Source organism: Cetorhinus maximus, chromosome 5, assembly GCF_964194155.1.
Source record: "Cetorhinus maximus chromosome 5, sCetMax3.hap1.1, whole genome shotgun sequence".
In the NCBI taxonomy this organism is placed as follows: Eukaryota; Metazoa; Chordata; class Chondrichthyes; order Lamniformes; family Cetorhinidae; genus Cetorhinus; species Cetorhinus maximus.
The window spans coordinates 92,627,014-92,645,600 of NC_135883.1; the positions used below are offsets into that span (position 1 = coordinate 92,627,014).

The 18,587-nt window shown below is 41.3% G+C and overlaps 1 protein-coding gene across 1 annotated transcript in view; it reads left to right on the forward strand.

Moving 5' to 3' along the window:
* Window positions 1–18,587, forward strand: part of gopc (golgi-associated PDZ and coiled-coil motif containing) — a 43,800-nt gene that overhangs the window by 15,087 nt on the left and 10,126 nt on the right. The window contains exons 2-4 of the mRNA XM_078542202.1: window positions 7,941–8,105; window positions 14,293–14,468; window positions 15,088–15,253. Coding sequence (XP_078398328.1) covers window positions 7,941–8,105; window positions 14,293–14,468; window positions 15,088–15,253 — 507 coding nt within the window. The remainder of the gene's footprint in view (window positions 1–7,940; window positions 8,106–14,292; window positions 14,469–15,087; window positions 15,254–18,587) is intronic.

An 18,587-nucleotide genomic window follows, 5' to 3' on the forward strand; every position in this document is an offset into this window, starting at 1 on the left:
GTAACAGCACTGTGGGAGTACCTACACCAAACAGACTGCAGCGGTTCAAGAAGGCGGTTCACCACACCATCCTTAAGGGCAATTAGGGATGGGCAAAACATGCTGGCCTTGTCAGTGACACGCCCTAACGTTCTTTTTTATGGCATACAGTTATTAGTCTTTTCCGTAATCCATCAACAGTTGTGTGCCTAGCTGCAATTTGTGGGAAATACTTAAACATTCCTTTCATTTTGTTAAAGGTTTCAGTTGGGCTAGAATAATATTGAAAATAAATAGTTCAGTGATTTTTTGAAGTATTATAATGCTTTTCAACATCTGGAAAACTGCATTCTCGTCTTCCTTTCAACATGGAAGCAAAAAGGAAATGCTCCATTTTGACAGAGAGCTGTGATCAAGCGTATTAAATGAAATAAGCTTGAAATTTCCTTGGGTGGATTGTACCTAGAGTAACCTAGAGCATTACCCTGGGGACCCAGGTTCGAATCTCGCCATAGCAGATGGTGGAATTTGAATTCAATAAAAATCTGGAATTAAAAGTCTAATGATGACCATGAAACCATTGTCGCTTGTTGTAAAAACCCACCTGGTTCACTAATATCCTTTAGGGAAGGAAATCTGCTGTCCTCCAGTCTGGCCTACATGTGACTCCAGACCCACAGCAATTGGTTGGCTCTTAAAATGCCCTCTGAAGAAGGGCAATTAGGGATGGGCAGTAAATCCTAGCCAGCGACACCCACACTCCATGAATGAATAATTAAAAAAATAAGTGAGTAGCTTGGCTAGATGTTCCAGATGTGATTCCAGGTCTGTGCTAAGACTTTAAACGTACCTGGCCCTCAGGAAGGGGAAAATTGCTGATTGCATGCAAGCTGTGATGAAGCACAAATGTTGGAAGAGGACAGGATTGAATAACCTGTAATGCCCTGCTCCAGATGCAGAAAGGCTGTTGATCAATCATGGCCACTTTGAATCTGCAAAGTGGATGCTACATGATGATGTAACTAAGCTCCAGGAAATTGTATGTGCTGTCAAGAAGAGAAAGGCGGTAAGAAAAAAAAGAAAATTGGTTTAAGGTGTGTGCACTACCAGCTTACTAAAATTGTAATTCATAAGTGGATATAGGGCGGAAGTGTGATTGTTATCCTAATTACCAGTATAACCTGTAGAGCAGGCCAGTCTGAACTACTTGGAGAACCACCCTTTGACTTGTGCTGATATCTTGTACAACTTTGTTTTTGTTTTGGAAAAATATACTTTATTCATAAAATATCTGAAAGAACATTACAAAACATTTCTAAATGGCCATCAGAAAAATTGCAATCATATTCAACTTTTACACATGGATCACCAGGTGCTTCAATACAATCAATGAATATTACAGTCATTTCAATATGGTCATTATAGACAGCCAGGCAGTGCAATGGTATTGAAGTTATCGACGTACATCATCTTGCATTCTGAGGTGCTTCAATACAATTATGATACATTTAGTATTCACTACATACAATCTTTGTGAGTCGTACAGCCCGAGGGGTCTACACAATTCCCAGCCCCTCGGTGTACAACTTTGTTGTTTTATCCAAAACTCTTGACACACTGTAAGTTTCAAGGTACTGGTGGATAAGGAAAACAGGAGTCCTCGGGTTAAGGTGCTTAATTGGGGGAAGGCTAATTATAACAATATTAGGCAGGAACTGAGGAATCTAGACTGGAGGCGAATGTTTCAGGGCAAATCAACAACTGGCATGTGAGGGGCTTTCAAACGTCAGTTGATAAGAATTCAGGACCGGCATGTTCCTGCTAGGATGAAGGATAAGCATGGCAAGTTTCAGGAACCTTGGATAACGAAAGATATTGTGAGATTAGTCAAAAAGAAAAGGGAAGCATTCGTAAGGGCTAGAAAGCTGGGAACAGATGAAGCCCGTGGAGAATACAAAGAAAGTAGGAAGAAACTTAAGCAAGGAGTCAGGAGGGCTAAAAGGGGTCATGAAAAGTCACTGGCAACCAGGATTAAGGAAAATCCCAAGGCCTTTTATACATATGTAAAGGGCAAGAGGGTAGCCAGGGAAAGGGTGGGCCCACTCAGGGACAGAGGTGGGAATCTGTGTGTGGAGCCAGAAGAAATGGGAGAGATACTGAATGAATACTTCTCATCAGTATTCACCAAAGAGAAGGACTTAGCGGTCGATTTGTCTAGGGAAGAGTGTGTAGATAGCCTGGATCATGTTGAGATCAAAAAAGAGGAGGTGTTAGGCGTCTTGAAGAATATTAAGGTGGATAAGTCCCCCAGGGCCAGATGGGATCTATCCCAGAGTACTGAGGGAGGCAAGGGAGGCGATTGCTGGGGCCTTGACAGAAATCTTTGTATCCTCACTGGCTACAGGTGAGGTCCCAGAGGACTGGAGAATGGCCAATGTTGTTCCATTGTTTAAGAAGGGTAGCAGGGATAATCCAGGAAATTACAGACCAGTGAGCCTTACGTCAGTGGTAGGGAAATTATTAGAAAAGATTCTTCGTGACAGGATTTACTACCATTTGGAAGCAAATGGGCGTATTAGTGAGAGGGAGCATGGTTTTGTGAAGGGGAAGTCGTGTCTCACTAACTTGATTGAGTTTTTCGAGGAAGTGACAAAGATGATCGACGATGGAAGGGTAGTGGTTGTTACATACATGGATTTCAGTAAGGCCTTTGACAAGGTCCCTCATGGCAGACTGATACAGAAGGTAAAGTCGCACGGGATCAGAGGTGAGCTGGTAGGATGGATGCATTGGCTTGGTCATAGAAGACAGAGGGTAGCAGTGGAAGGGTGCTTTTCTGAATGGAGAGCTGTGACTAGTGGAGTTCCGCAGGGATCAGTGCTGGGCCCTTTGCTGTTTGTGGTATACATAAATGATTTGGAGGACAATGTAACTGGGCTAATTAGTAAGTTTGCAGACGACACCAAGGTTGGAGGAGTTGCAGATAGTGAAGAGGATTGTCAAAGGGTACAATGGGATATAGATCGGTTGGAGACTTGGGCGGAGAAATGGCAGATGGAGTTTAATCCGGACAAATGCGAGGTAATGCATTTTGGAAGGTCTAATACAGGCAGGAATTACACAGTAAATGGCAGAACCCTTAAGTGCATTGACGGGCAGAGGGATCTGGGTGTGCAGGTCCACAGGTCACTGAAAGTGGCAACACAGGTGGATAAGGTAGTCAGGAAGGCAGATGGCATGCTTGCCTTCATTGGCAGGGGTATTGAGTATAAAAGCTGGGAAGTCATGCTGCAGCTGTATAGAACCTTGGTTAGGCCACACTTGGAATATTGCATGCAATTCTGGTCACCACATTACCAGAAGGATATGGAGGCATTGGAGAGGGTGCAGAGGAGGTTTACCAGGATGTTGCCTGGTCTGGAGGTTATTAGCTATGAGGAGAGGTTGGAGAAACTCGGATTGTTCTCGCTAGAGCGACGGAGATTGAGGGGCGACTTGATAGAAGTTTACAAAATTATGAGTGGCATGGACAGAGTAGATAGTCAGAAGCTTTTTCCCAGGGTGGAAGAGTCAATTACTAGGGGATATTGATTTAAGGTGAGAGGAGAAAACTATAAAGGTGATGTGCGGGGCAAGTTTTTTACACCGAGGGTAATGAGTGTCTGGAATTCGCTGCCAGAGGAGGTGGTGGAAGCAGGTACAATAGTGGTGTTTAAGAGGCAGCTTGACAAATACATGAATAGGATGGGAATAGAGGGATACGGACCCCAGAAGTGCAAAATGTTTTAGTTGACGGGCAATATGATCGGCACAGGCTTGGAGGGCCGAAGGGCCTGTTCCTGTGCTGTACTTTTCTTTGTTCTTTGTTCTTTGATCACTGTACTCAGGATCAATTGCACTATACGTTTCTTTAGCTTCCTGTCATTACCACATCTTTAACTTTTATTGTAGATAGATTGAAATGATTAAGGGTATAATTTGGCAATGACTGCAACAGGTAGCTCTTCCCGGAGGGATATAACTTGTTGAAAAAAATTAAACACACTGTTCTGTGAATTATGCATCCCTGCACCTCAGTAAGAAACAGTACCAGTACGGCTGGCATGTGCAAGAGTGTAGCGGAATGCTGTCATCCAAGTGGAACAAGAAATACAAATGTTGTAATCCTGTTAGAGACCGTTGATGTTTAAAGAAGAAATCTGAACACCCCACAATTAACCAACAGGCTCATTTAGACTTTTGTTAAACTATACCTTGCACACTATTTAAAAAGCCTTTTACGTTTATCTTTTAATGGACCAACGAGGTTGCAATTCTGTTAATAAACGTGTAGAGGGTGAGTGAATTGTTTAGTTATTTCATATTTTTCTTATTTTAGGAATTAAAACAGCTGGTTAGAGACAATTCAGGAAGTGATATTTTGCATATTTTTTTCTGGAACGACCTCATGAAGTTCCATCAGTGACATTATGAAAGATGGAACTAACCACCGATCACTTGTTACATTTACAGGGACAGCAGTGACAGACACTGGATAGCAATAATGTGATCGATAAATGTCTGTTTACTCAGATATCGTTTTAAACCTACATGATTTCATCACTTTTTATATTTGTGTGGTTTTGCCAAGCTAAGATTATTTCAGAGGGTATAATAGATTGTTCAGACATGGTTTATAAAGGGGAGGTGGAGGGTCCATAAGTTCTCAGAACACAAAAGATGTCACACAAAATAATTTCTTTAAAGAGATTTTAAAATGCCATTTGCTTGTGTTTTCTATTTCTGGATAAGCAGTCATACTCAGTGATCTTTGCAGACCTCAGGCTGTGGATTGTGGGAGGTGTAAGAAGGATAAAAGCAAAATACTGTGGATGCTGGAAATCTGAAATAAAAATAAAATGCTGAAAAAACTCAGCAGGTCTGGCAGCATCTGTGGAGAGAGAAACAGAGTTAACATCTTGAGTCTGTATGACTTCTTCAGAGCATAAGAAGGAGTATGGTTATAAAAATTCTGGTATTCTTAAGATAAAAATCCTTTCCTGCAGAATATTTTTTTAAGGTTTAATGAACCAATCCAGTATAAATCTGGAACAAGAGCTTGCATGAATCAGAACTGTAACTAGTAAGCCTTTAATGCAATCATGCTATCTCAGAATCTTGTGTTTAAACTGATGCTCATTAACAATTTTAAAAACCTCATCAATATTTTCTGTCCATGTTGCAGCTTTCCATGCATCATTCTCTGTTTAGTAAAACAGAAAACCTGGTATCAGGGTGAAGTGTTTTTCAGCTTGATGGCTGTCCTTTTTTTTAACCCCCTCAGCCACCATATTTGACACCTCGCCCCTCCCCCCACCTAAATTATTGTTTTCCTCCGTTGGGTTTTTTACACTAGTCATCTTGATTAGACAATTGTTTTAATGGTACTGTTGATTGTTGAAAATTTTCTTAGGTCACTTGTGTATTGGCCTTCCCTGTATAAACTCTGTCTGAGCAACCGCTAGGCTAGTTGTTTCTCCAGTTCCTGTACTGCGTCATTTTCAGGGATTTTTGGCTCTCTGGTTCAAGAATAGTTTGCTCATCATCTCCTCAGTAGCAGTAGAGTAACACTCCAATTGCTTCCCTAGCTGAGATCAGCTAATTTGACTTCCATTGGGAATCAAACCTGGTCCAGTGATTCACTACCATAACTATCTGCTCCTTGAACCGTATTGGTTTTTATGAAATATTTTTGTGTGAGAAGTCTAATCCACATATTAAGGTAGCATATTTTGGACCAGGCTATTATAGGCTAGGCTCTTTCAGTTCAGTATGAATTGCTTGATGAATAATGTAAGTGGAGTAAGATGCACATCTTTTCAAACTGGCTATGTTTATCCCATGCTTCTATGGAAATGTTGATCCAAATCATAGTTTTTTTTTGGAGAGGGGAAAAAGAAGAGAAAGGACCTCTTCTATATTCGGAGCTTAGACCATTTGTGAGTAATGTAAGTGGAGGTCTACGTGACACCTTGCCCATTATGATCACAACACGATGTAAAGTGGGACAATACTCCATCTGTTGCAATGTTAATTGGACATGCATGTCGCATGTGGAAATGCACAATCACAATTATTTTAAGTGAGGCTAATTGCTGAAGACTGTTGCACAGCATGTGATATAAAGCAAATTCAGTAGTTCCTTAAACAGTCCTGGTACACCTGTTCAATGTAATCATATTGTAAATGGGGGACACTTCATATTCTGGGGAACACTTCAAAGACTGAAGCACTTTCATTGTCAGTTCAAACCTTTAAAAATAACTTAAATTGATCTGCCTTGCAGATTTTACATGTGTAAATTCCTGTAAGAGTTAAACTTTTTAAGCCAAATACCATTTCTTCCTCCATAGATCGTGTGCATTTTTAATTAATATATTTTTAGATCTGATCTGCAGCTTTTGCGCAAAGTTACTTCAAAACTGTATACAGTAATGAACCTTGTAGCTTTAATTTGACTTTGAAGCAAGCTTCACAGCATGAGGATGAGGACTGAATTGAGTCTGCTGAATCATTTTCATTTGGTCTTGATGCTAGCTGCTTTTCTGTTTTTCAGCTGCCAGCTTCCATAGTCTTCACCTTCCCCCTCCAACCAACACGAAGAAAAACTAACTGACTTTTTTTTAAAGACCACTGGCCTGGCAGACATAGTTGGTGTGTCAGCAGTGAGATCAATTTAACTAACGAATGGGGGAAAGAGAGATTCGGGCAAGTCTCTTTGTTCAGAGGGTTCCTGGAGCATGAGGTGCTTTGCCACAAGGAGTGGTTGAGGTAGAGACCAATCATTGCACCTTTTATGGGGAAATTGGTAAATATTTGAAGCAGAAGAAGATTTGGTGCTTTCCCTTCTTTGTTTAATTTTGCCATTTAAGTATAAATGCTGCAATCTTCCATCCCTGTCGTGGTAGGACCTGCCGCGGCAGATTCGGCGGCCCAACCAAAAGTCCATTGACTTTCAGCGGGATCAGATGATCCCAGAAGTGGGAGGGGCTGGAAAATCCTGCCCTTGGTGTTTATTCAGTAGTGTGTGTAAAATATTTAGTCCTTGGGCAGTGACCACATTGGAGTTTGTTGCAGCCTTTTTTTAAACTAAGATACCAAGATGAAAGCCAATGCATGTAACGCAGAATATCACCCAGCCTGAAAGTAGGTGAAAAGACAAGGCATATCAAAAATTAATGGCTACATCATGCTAAAAATCATTTTGTTCAAATGTACACATTGACACAAGGGTAAATTGTCAGTGCGAATTGAGAGAGTCTGCAGGATCTGGTAGTGCAATTAAAGCTGTGAGTTCGATATAATCATGACCTGTTTGGCAAGCTGCCCAGAATGTCACAAACACAGTCACGTCATAAATTCCTACAGTACAGTATGGTGCTGTTTTGCACACTGTAGAAAGTTACTTATTTCCTGTTTATTGATTAAGCCATAAGGAAAATATCTTAGTGCATACAAAAATTTTCTTTGTGGTTGTTTGATGTTGTGATGGGATTATCAATAACATTATCATTGAATCATTGTGTTTGAAAGAAAGAAAAAAATTAAAGTAATACGATAAGCTAAGCATATAAATTCAATTTAACAAACCACCAAGTGAACTTGCTTCTGCATATATTGAGTATCCTTTTGCTGCTGAACAGTATTATGGACAAATTATAAAGTCTGCTTTTGTTTGAAGTGGTTGGATTCCTGAAGTGCCATAGCCAATTTTACTCCTCAAGCAAGACTTGGGCATATCTGCTTCCATATGTTTGATAAGGGACATAGATGGAACCTATTACATATCCTGTGTGTATTTATTATAAGTGTATAAAATTAAACCCTAAAATGCTACCCTTCTGCAAAATGAAAATGTGATCGGAACACTGCTTATAATATTTTCAGCTGTTAACCCATCTGCTTTTCATTTTGTTCTGTAGGCTCAGCTGCTGGACCTGAAGTCAGAGCTGATCGATACCCAGGCGGAGAAAGTCGTGCTAGAGAAAGAAGTACATGATCAGCTCCTCCAGCTTCATGCAGTCCAACTGCAGCTACATGCCAAGACTGGGCAGAATGTTGACTCCAGTTCAATCAAGGCCAAGCTGGTATGTCCTAGCTAAAAGTTGAAACCAACAACAAAGTTGTTGATTTTAATTTTGTTCTAATGAGTATGTTTAGTTCAGCATTATTTAGGATGAATTTGTTTCAAGGTAAATAATTTCTTCAAGTCAATTCTCTTGAACTTGTCACAAAATTCAGTATTCAAAAGGATTGGAAAGCCTTTTTAACTGCTTCTCAGAGACTGATTATTGCTGAAGAAAAGAGATTTGATTTTTGTTGAAGCTTTTCGTCTTGCACTCATTAGGACTATTTGCAAGAAAAACCAATGTCGGGAAACAACATATTTATACTGTATGAGAAGAGAGTGCTGATTGGTTGGCGAGTGGACTGTGATTGATAGAAGCATTGCTATGGAGAATGCACCACTTGATTGTGACTGACAGTTAGCTGTCAAATATTGTTTGAAATTTAAACCAGGCAGCTTAACTCTGATTGGCCAAGACATTGCCCTTGGGAATGAATCAGCAAATGGCTGTCACTTATTTTGTTTAGCTGAAACTGGCGCAATGTGTGCAAATGTTCTTTCTATCTGCAAAGAACAGGGCCCTGTGGGTTGATATGTGTAGCTTCGAGTAAATGCGCCACAGTGCAAGCCTGACTGACAATCTTAAATTGGTTGTCAGCGTAATACTTAGCAGACTTGAGGATTATTTAGCAAATTTTGTCCAATCGTGGAATCACATCTAATGTTGGACGCTGTTTTGAGTTTTGCAAGCACGGGCGAGTTGGATACAGTCCATACCTTGCCCATTGCAAAAAGCGGAAGGGACATGCTGTTTGATACGATCCGCCTGTCTTTGGGATGTATGGCCTACATACCTAGCACCACTCTGTCACTGAAATTCATGCACCACATTACTTATTTATGTGATAGGAAAAACGTCTTTTTGGTTTGACGGCAGCATCTTGTTAGTGCGAAGACCACTCGTGTTGCTACTGCATAGTAGCAGCATGAAACAGCAAGCTTCACCTGTTGCTCAAATCTTTGCGAATCCTTGCCCTTCTAGGGTAATCTGAGGTTAACTGGGCAGTTTTCAGGGCCAAAAGTAATGGCCTTGGGCCCGTTTGCGCAATATATAGCGTGAAATGATCTGATCAGGGTGGCCATTATCCTGCAGGATGCCTTTGCTATGCACTCTTTCAGCATCAAGCTTGCATGGTGAGCAAATGGCTTGGGCCCAATTTATGAGGTTATCAATAAGGCCAGTCTTGTAGCACATGGAACTGTAAGAGCCCCAATGCATTTATTGATCAGTGAAGGTAGGCTTGCAGTAGACCGTGGTAGAGAGCCCCCTGGCCGATTGCTCAACTGGTACATCAGGGAAAGGAAGTTCATTTGACTGCTCCATTTCAAAGGTGAACTTGAGCATAGGATGGAGTCCATTAAGACATGCAACATAATATAAAAGCAAAATACTGCGGATGCTGGAAATCTGAAACAAAAATAGCTGGAAAAACTCAGCAGGTCTGACAGCACCTGTGGAGAGGAAGACAGAGTTAACATTTCGAGTCCGTATGATTCTTCAACAGAACTAAAGAGAAATAGAAATGAGGTGAAATATAAGCTGTTTAAGGGGGGTGGGACAGGTGGAGCTGGATAGAGGGCCAGTGATAGGTGGAGGTTAAGGAGAGATTGCCAAAGATGTCATAGACAAAAGGACAGAGGGGTGTTGATGGTGGTGATATTAGCTAAAGGATGTGCTAATGGTAACATTAAGGGTAGAAAACAGGATGAGCAAGTGACAGATGGCCTTAGTGGGGATGGGGTGGGAGGGTGGGGAAGGGATCGAAAAATAGGCTAAAAGATGGAGATAAAATAATGGATTGAAATAAATTTTAAAATATTAATAAAAATAGGTGGGAAAAGAAAAATATATTTAAAAAAATATAATAATTTTTAGAAAAAAGAGGATCGGAAAGGGGGAGGGAATGGAGGAGAGTTCGTGATCTGAAGTTGTTGAGCTCAATGTTAAGTCCGGAAGGCTGTAAAGTGCCTAATCGGAAGATGAGGTGCTATTCCTCTAGTTTGCGTTGAGCTTCACTGGAACATTGCAGCAGGCCAAGGACGGACATGTGGGCATGAGGGTGGTGTGTTGAAATGGCAAGCGACAGGGAGACCTGGGTCATACTTGTGAACAGACCAAAGGTGTTCCGCAAAGCGGTCACCCAGTCTGCGTTTGGTCTCTCCAATGTAGAGGAGACCGCATTGGGAGCAGCGAATGCAGTAGACTAAATTGAGGGAAGTGCAAGTGAAGTGCTGCTTCAGGTGCTTCAACACCTCTACACCTCCATCCCCACCGGGATGGTCTGAGGGCTCTCTGCTTCTTCCTCGAACAGAGGCCCGAACAATCCCTATCCACCACCACTCTCCTCCGTCTGGCTGAACCTGTTCTCTCACTGAACAATTTCTCCTTAAACTCACCTCACTTCCTCCAAATAAAAGGTGTGGCTGTGGGTACCCGCATGGGCCCTAGTTGTGCCTATCTCTTTATGGGGTATGTGGAATATTCCTTGTTCCGGTCCTACTCCGGCCCCCTCCCACAACTCTCTCTCCGGTACATCGATGACTGCTTTGGTGCCCCTTCATGCTTTCGTCTGGACCTGGAAAAATTTATTAATTTTGCTTCCAATTTCCATCCCTCCATCATTTTCACATGGTCCATCACGGACACTTCCCTTCCCTTCCTTGATGTCTCTGTCTCAATTTCTGGTGATAGACTGTCCACTAATATTCATTACAAGCCCACTGACTCCCACAGCTACCTCGACTACAGCTCCTCACACCCTGCTTCCTGTAAGCACTCCATCCCATTCTCTCAGTTCCTTCGCCTCCGCCGCGTCTGTTCCGATGATGTCACTTTCCAAAACAGTTCCTCAGACATTGTGTTCTGATGAAGAGTCATTCGGACTCAAAACGTTAACTGTATCCCTCTCCGCAGATGCTGTCAGACCTGCTGAGTTTTTCCAGGTATTTCTGTTTTTGTTCTTGATTTTCAGCATCCGCAGTATTTTGCTTTTATCTTAATTCCTCAGACATGTCTTCCTTCTTCCTTAACCGAGGTTTTCCACCCAAGTTGGTTGACAGGGCCCTCAACCATGTCCAGCCCATCACCTGCGCATCCGCCCTCACACCTTCCTCTCCCTCCCAAACCATGATAGGGTCCCCCTTGTCCTCACTTATCACCCCACCAGCCTCCGCATTCAAAGGATCATCCTCCGCCATTTCCGCCAACTCCAGCATGGTGCCACCACCAAACACATCTTCCCTTCACCCCCCCACCCCCCATCGGCATTCCGTAGGGACCATTCCCTCCGGGATACCCTGGTCCACTCCTCCATCACCCCCTACACCTCAACCCCCTCCCACGGCACCTTCCCACGGAACCGTAGAAGGTGCAACACCTGCCCCTTTACCTCCCCCCTCCTCACCGTCCAAGGGTTCAAATACTCCTTTCAAGTGAAGCGGCACTTCACTTGCACTTCCCTCAATTTAGTCTACTGCATTCGCTGCTCCCAATGCGGTCTCCTCTACATTGGAGAGACCAAACGAAGACTGGGTGACCGCTTTGCGAAACACCTTCGGCCTGTCTGCAAGCATGACCCAGCCCTCCCTGTCGCTTGCCATTTCAACACACTGCCCTGTTCTCATGCCCACATGTCCGTCCTTGGCCTGCTGCAATGTTCTAGTGAAGCTCAACGCAAACTGGAGGAACAGCACCTCATCTTCTGATTAGGCACTTTACAGCCTGCTAGACTTAACATTGAGTTCAACAACTTCAGATCATGAACTCTCTCCTCCATTCCCACCCCCTTTCCAATCCCCTTTTTTCTAATAATTATTATTTTTTAAATATATTTTTCTTTTCCCACCTGTTTCTATTAATATTTAAAAATTTATTTCCACCCATTGTTTTATCTCCATCTTTAAGACATGCAACATGCCTTAGTTGAGAAATCTGCCGCAAGCCTACCTTCACTGGTCAATACACGCGTTGGGACTCTTACAGCTGCAAGCGCTATAAGATTGGCCTTATCGGCAATTTAGAAATTGTCATGATTCTCCATTCATTAAAATGAACAAAATAAAATCAGTGGCAATCCCTATAATCTTCCAAGATACAGTCTCCTGGAATTGCCTGTATAGATTCTTCTTTAGAAGCCCTATGTCAGTTTGCTCTGATGTTGATAGAGAAGGGTTCAGCAAGGTTGGTGGGGAGGGGCAGCAGCTTTTTTCTGGAATTCCAGGTTCTCCGCATGATGCGGAGTTTTAACCTCACAGCGTGCTTTTGTTTTCAGGCAGGTTTCCTATCCTGAAGCTGGCCTTGATTGGCAGGCTTGGCTCTTTCTGCTGAGCAGGGAATCCTCTGGAGGAGACCACAGCCCCAGGAGCAAGTAGAGAGACTGCAGCTGTGTTAGTGGGAACATGGCTGGGAAATTGGACCAAGAGCAGATGGTCACTGTAAGAGTGTGGTGGTGGGAGCGGTTCTGACGGTGGGCAGGGAAGAAGGTAAACTTGAAAGACTAGAAGGAAGTGCTGCTGCTCCATCTGACCACAAACTGTACTGTAAAGGCACTTAGCTTTTCCAGGCAGCGGTCCTCACCTCCCTTCAATGGCTGTGTTTCCCAAGGCCTGGAAGACAGATAAAATATCATTTAAATAGCCGACTTGCCACCTGGTAGTGGCAAGATGTGCCTCCTGGCGAACAGCCGAGGTGGGCTACAATTTTGTATTCTTTCAGGTTTTCTCTGAGCACTCCTTGCAATAATTTTCAAAAACAGTACTGTACAACTTTCTTCACTTTGTTTTGCCCATAAGTGTATTTTCTTTTTGATATGCAGATTGTTTTAATCTAGTGTTCCTTTATTCACTAAAGTAACCATTCAGTGCAATCATTTGGCCATTAATATTGGAATATTATCCCTGCTCTGCTTTTGGGCAAAATTCAGTGATTTCTCTCTTTTTAACCCAAGTGTTTAACTTTTTATGTTTTTAATGTCTGCTACCTTCCTAACTCCTTTTTCTTTCCTGTCCCAAGTCTGTCCTTTCAGTGGATGAGATGGTAAGTGAATACGCTGGTGTGTTTGTTTTTGGATTCACTGACAACTGTCACTGGCATCCATCAATCTTACCCTTTCATGATAAGTCACACAGGAAAAGATATTTTTGGACAGAAGCACTGGGTTGACTGTTGGCTGAGAGCACATCACTAATATGTCCTTTCATAAATGTCAAACTTTGATTATTTTTATTGGCTATTCTCAACAATGATAGATTAAAGTAAGTTTTAAAAATAATTTGTTAAATCTAAGAAAATTAACCATTTCTGCTAATTTTGGTCAGATGAATGTTTTTAACTTTGGGTATTTTAATATAGTTTTATACATTTTTACAGAAGGTTTTAATCTAGACATAACACATCTGCTAGGGGAAAAAAACTCAGGCCGGCATTTTCCAGCTCTGTTGTGGCGGGACCTGCTGTGGGAGATTGGGTAGCCCAGCCAAAAGCCCTCTGACCTTCGGCTGGGACAGGACAATCCCGGCGGTGGGCAGGGCCGGAAAATCCCGCCCTCAGCCTGCATTTCAAAGTAATATAGGCACCAAGAAAATTGCACTACACGTTTCTTAGTTTGTGTCATTTCTCAGAACAAAGGTAGCCTTTATAAAATGCTTCCAAGTGCAATGAATATCCTTTGTCTTATGAGCAGCATATGATGGTAATTCCAGCCACTAGACTTTGTGATGCTTAAAATGATTATATAAAGGCAAAATGTATTCTACCAATTCCTGCATATATTTTTTTCAGTTTTTCCACAGGTTAAAGATGATAAAGCAAGATGGCTAGATAGAGTGACATTTTATTGTTTCTAGTTTAATATTGCTAAATTCTGTTTCTGAGTTTGAAACTGTGCTTTACCTATTGGTATCGTGGTCTCGTGAAATACCATTTTTCTTGTCATTTCTTGTCATCTGCCAGAACACTTTGTTGGTGACTTGAGCTCTCTTGTCACATTTGAGCTGAGGTCAATCCATTCCTTCTTTAGATTTTGGCATTGATTTCTTAAGTGTGGGGGTGTCACAATCTTGGTAGTGCTTGTAACTGCAAAGGACACTATATTCTAATAGGGCCAATTACTTGTGTTGGTTACTAATGTCTATATTTTTCTGGAAAGGAGAAAGAATTAGAATCCAATAAAAAAGAAAAAGTGAAGGAAGCAAAGCTAGAAGTTGATGTAAAACTGCTGAGGAAAGAGAATGAAGCCTTGCGTCGTCATATAGCAGTTCTACAAGCTGAGGTGTATGGTGCAAGGCTGGCTGCTAAGTACTTGGATAAGGAGCTGGCGGGCAGGTGAGCTGACTATTACTACATTTCCAACAGAAAACAAGTCGGGGCTTTTCAGACATTTAAAAAAAATATCTTTATTATGTTAACTTATTAAACCAATAAAGCAATTAAACTTTACCATTTGAACCCATGGTGCAGTTATACAGTAACATTTTAAGGGGTTAAAGAGAAATTAAATTGTCACCGTTAGAGCTGAAAAAGGTGGAATGCATATATTTTTAGTGATGCATTTGACAAGAAACTCTATATATAAACCATTGATTGCAATGTATCTCAATTAGCATAATACATAATACATTATACACAAACACACACATTAACCCATGTGGTACATTTTATGTAGAATGCTGCACATGAAAAATATAAGCAGAAAATGTTGGCAACTCACAGCAGTGTCCAGCATCTAAAGGTGAAATGCTCACACCTGAAATACTTGACTGTTTTCCTCTCTCAAATATTCACTGTGTATTTTCAGCATTTTCTGTTTTGATTTCATGGTACATTTGATATTTCATTAAGATGAAAAGGAACTTTAATTCAGTCAGGCATTGGCTCAGCAAGCAAGTGGACACATTTAAGGGCAAAAACATCAATCTTTCTAATGGCTAATACTTCTATGCAGAGTGCAACAAATCCAACTTTTGGGTCGAGACATGAAAGGACCTGCTCATGATAAACTCTGGAACCAGCTGGAAGCAGAAATACATCTTCACAGACATAAAACTGTTATTAGGGCGTGTCGGGGGCGCAACGACCCTAAACGGCCCCTGCCCACACCGCCTGGGCACGTATGTAAAATTTAAATTTTCAGTCTTCCAATGAAAGACAATATTAACTTGTGTGTTAGTTAACAACCTTTCAAATAATGAAAATCCCCTGGAGCTGTGCAATTAGGGGATTTACGCATGGAGACAGAGGGCATGATGGAGGTACTAAATGATTACTTTGCAACTATCTTTACCAAGGAAGAAAATATTGCTAAAGGTACAGTGAAAAAGGAGGTAGTTCAGTGACTCGGTGGGCTAAAAATTGATAGAGGACATATTATAAAGACTGGATGTACTTAAAGTTGATATGTCACCAGGACTGGATCAGCTGCATCTGAGGGTACGGAATGAAATAAGGGTGGAAATTGTGGAGGCACGGGCCATACTCTTGTAACCCACCTTGGGTACAGGGGTGGTTCCAGTGGACTGGAGAATTTCAAATCTTACACCCTTTTTTGAACAGTGGAGTAAGGATAGGCCCAGCAACTACATGCCAGTTAGCTTAACCTCGGTGGTGGGAAAGTTTTTAGATATTGATAATTATCTAATCGTAAACAATAATTGGGGAGGGGGGAAAATTAACAGTCACTTGGACAAATATGGATTAATTAAGGAAAGCAAGTTAAAGGAAAATCATGTTTAACTAATTTGATTGAGTTTTTCGATGAAGTAACAAAGAGAATTGATGAGGGAAATGTGCTGGATGTGGCATACATGGACTTCCAAAAGGCATTTGATAAAATTCAATAAGAGGCTTGTCAGCAAAATTGAAGCCCATGGAATAAAAGGGACAGTGGCAGCATGGATATGAAGTTGGCTCAGTGACTGGAAATGAAGTTGGCTCAGTGACTGGAAATAGTGGCGAATGGCTGGTTTTTCATCTGGAGGAAGGAAGTAGTTTTTCCAGGAATCAGTGTTAGGACCACTGCTTTTCTTGATTTAAGTTAATGACCTAGACTTGGGTACGCAGGGTACAATTTCAACACTTGCAGATGATATAAAACTTGAAAGCATTGTGAACTGTGAGGAGGATAGTGATAAACTTCAAACTAATATGGACAGACTGGTGGAATGGATGGGCACATAGCAAATAAAATTTAATGCAGGGTAGTGTGAAGTGATAGATTTTGGTAGGAAGAATGAGGAAAGGCAATATAAAATAAAGGATATGACTCTAAAGGTGGTGCAAGAGTAGAGGGAGATGGGGTTTTGTGCACAAATCATTGAAGGTGGCAGGACAGTTTGAGAAAGTAGTCAATAAAGCATACAGGATCTTGGGCTTTATAAATAGACATAGAATACAAAAGCAAGGAAGTTATGGTACATAGGAACATTCAAATTAGGAGCAGGAGTAGGCCCCTCGAGTCTACTCCGCCATTTGATAAGATCACGGTTGATCTGATTGTAACTTCAACTCTACATTCCCACCTATCCCCAATAACCTTTCATCCCCTTGCTTATCAAGGTGTGCCTTTGAAAAACATTGATTCGGCCTCAACTGCAGTATTGTTTTTAATTCTGGGCACCGCACTTTGGGAAGGATGTGAAGCCATTGGTAAGAGTGCTGAAAAGATTTACGAGAATGGTTCTGTGGATGAGAGACTTCAGCTATGAGGATAGATTGGTAAAGCTGGGGCTGTTCTCTTTAGAGAAGAGAAGGTTGAGAGGAGATTTGATAAGGTGCTCACTATCATGAGGAGTCTGGATGGAGTAGATAGGGAGAAACTGTTCCCATCCATTGGCAAAAGAGCTGAGAACCAGAGGACACCAATTTAAGGTGATTGGCAAAAAAACCAAAGGTGACATGAGGAAAAACATTTTAAGCAGTGAGTGGAATGCAATGCCTGAGAGTTTAGTGGAAACAGGTTCAATCATGGCTTTCAAAAGAGAATTGGATAATTATCTGAAAAGAGAAAAATTGCAGGGCTTTGTGGAAAGGGCGGGGAGAGGGACTACATGACCCAACATGGAAACAGTAGCCTGAATGGCCTCCTGTGCTGTGTGACCATACTATAATTCTATGAATTAAGACCCCAAAGCCAAACATTGAAATGGCTCCACAAGCTGAAATGGTATTCCAGGTTTTTGACTTGCATAGGGTCCTAGAAGTGATTTCAAATAGTATTGCACACCTGAGCTGTTCAACTACACTTGTCTTTTCATTACCTTTTTGCTGACAGTTACTGCTTTTATGAGCTCCATATTACTTCCAATACTGTAAGAACTTGACTGTTAGTTTGCCTGTACTGCTCATATTATACCTTGCTTATGCCCTTATACAACTTTCACAAGACTCATCAAAGCCAACAGAAAAGCTGAAATTTTGGCACATGCGAAGCCTATTTAACTTTTGTACCTGTGCTAAGCTTAGTGATTAACACTTTTCCCCTATTCCTCTCTTCATCTAATCCAGACCCATTTTCCTGCTTTTTCCCATGCTCTTTTTTATTTTCTACTTTAGGTAATTATCCAGTACCATTTTGAATGTTTCAATTCATTTAATATTGATATTCATTTTGAGTCATTTTAGCATAGAAGGAGGCCCTTTAGGCTGTCGGATCCATGCTGTCTCCCTGAAGAGCAATCCAGTCAGTCCCATTTCTCTGTTGTATCCCCAGAGCAGTACAGATTAATTTCCCTCAAGTGTCCATCTAATTTCCTTTTGAAATCATTCCTTGTCTCCACTTCCACATAGACAGCGAGTTCCATGTCATTACCACTCTGCATAGAAAAAGTTCTTTCATGAATTGCAACAGTGACTACACTTCAAAAACTACTTCATTAGCTGTAAAGCACTTTGAGATGTCCAATGATTGTGAAAAGCACAGTATAAATGCAAGTCATTCTTTTATTTTCTTACATTCCCCCCCTGCATTTTTTGCCCCAAAATTTTAAATGTGTCACTCAGATCCTTGTGTTATCAGCTAATGGGAACAGCTTTTCCTTGTCTACCTTGGGGCAGAGCATTCCACATTTTGATCATTTTTTGCATGAAAGCATTCTTCGTAACCTGTCTCTTAAGAACAATGGATTAAGGGCCATACAATAGCAAATTAGGAGGAATGAAAAACTCTGAGAAATAATACGAAATTTTAGTGCGATACAAACAAATTAGCAGACTTGGCAAATGCAGTTCAATGCAGAGTCGTATATTTTGGAAAATAATCAACGAATAGATTTATAGACCCCGAACAGAGATTTATTAGGTACAGATACATAGATCTTTAAAAGTGGGGGTTTAGGTAGAAAGAGTTTTTAAACAAAGCCAACTGGGATTCTGGGTTTTATTCACAGGGATATGTGAATGAGAAATTATATTTGTCTGGAATAGGGGAGACTAAGAGGAGCATCTGAT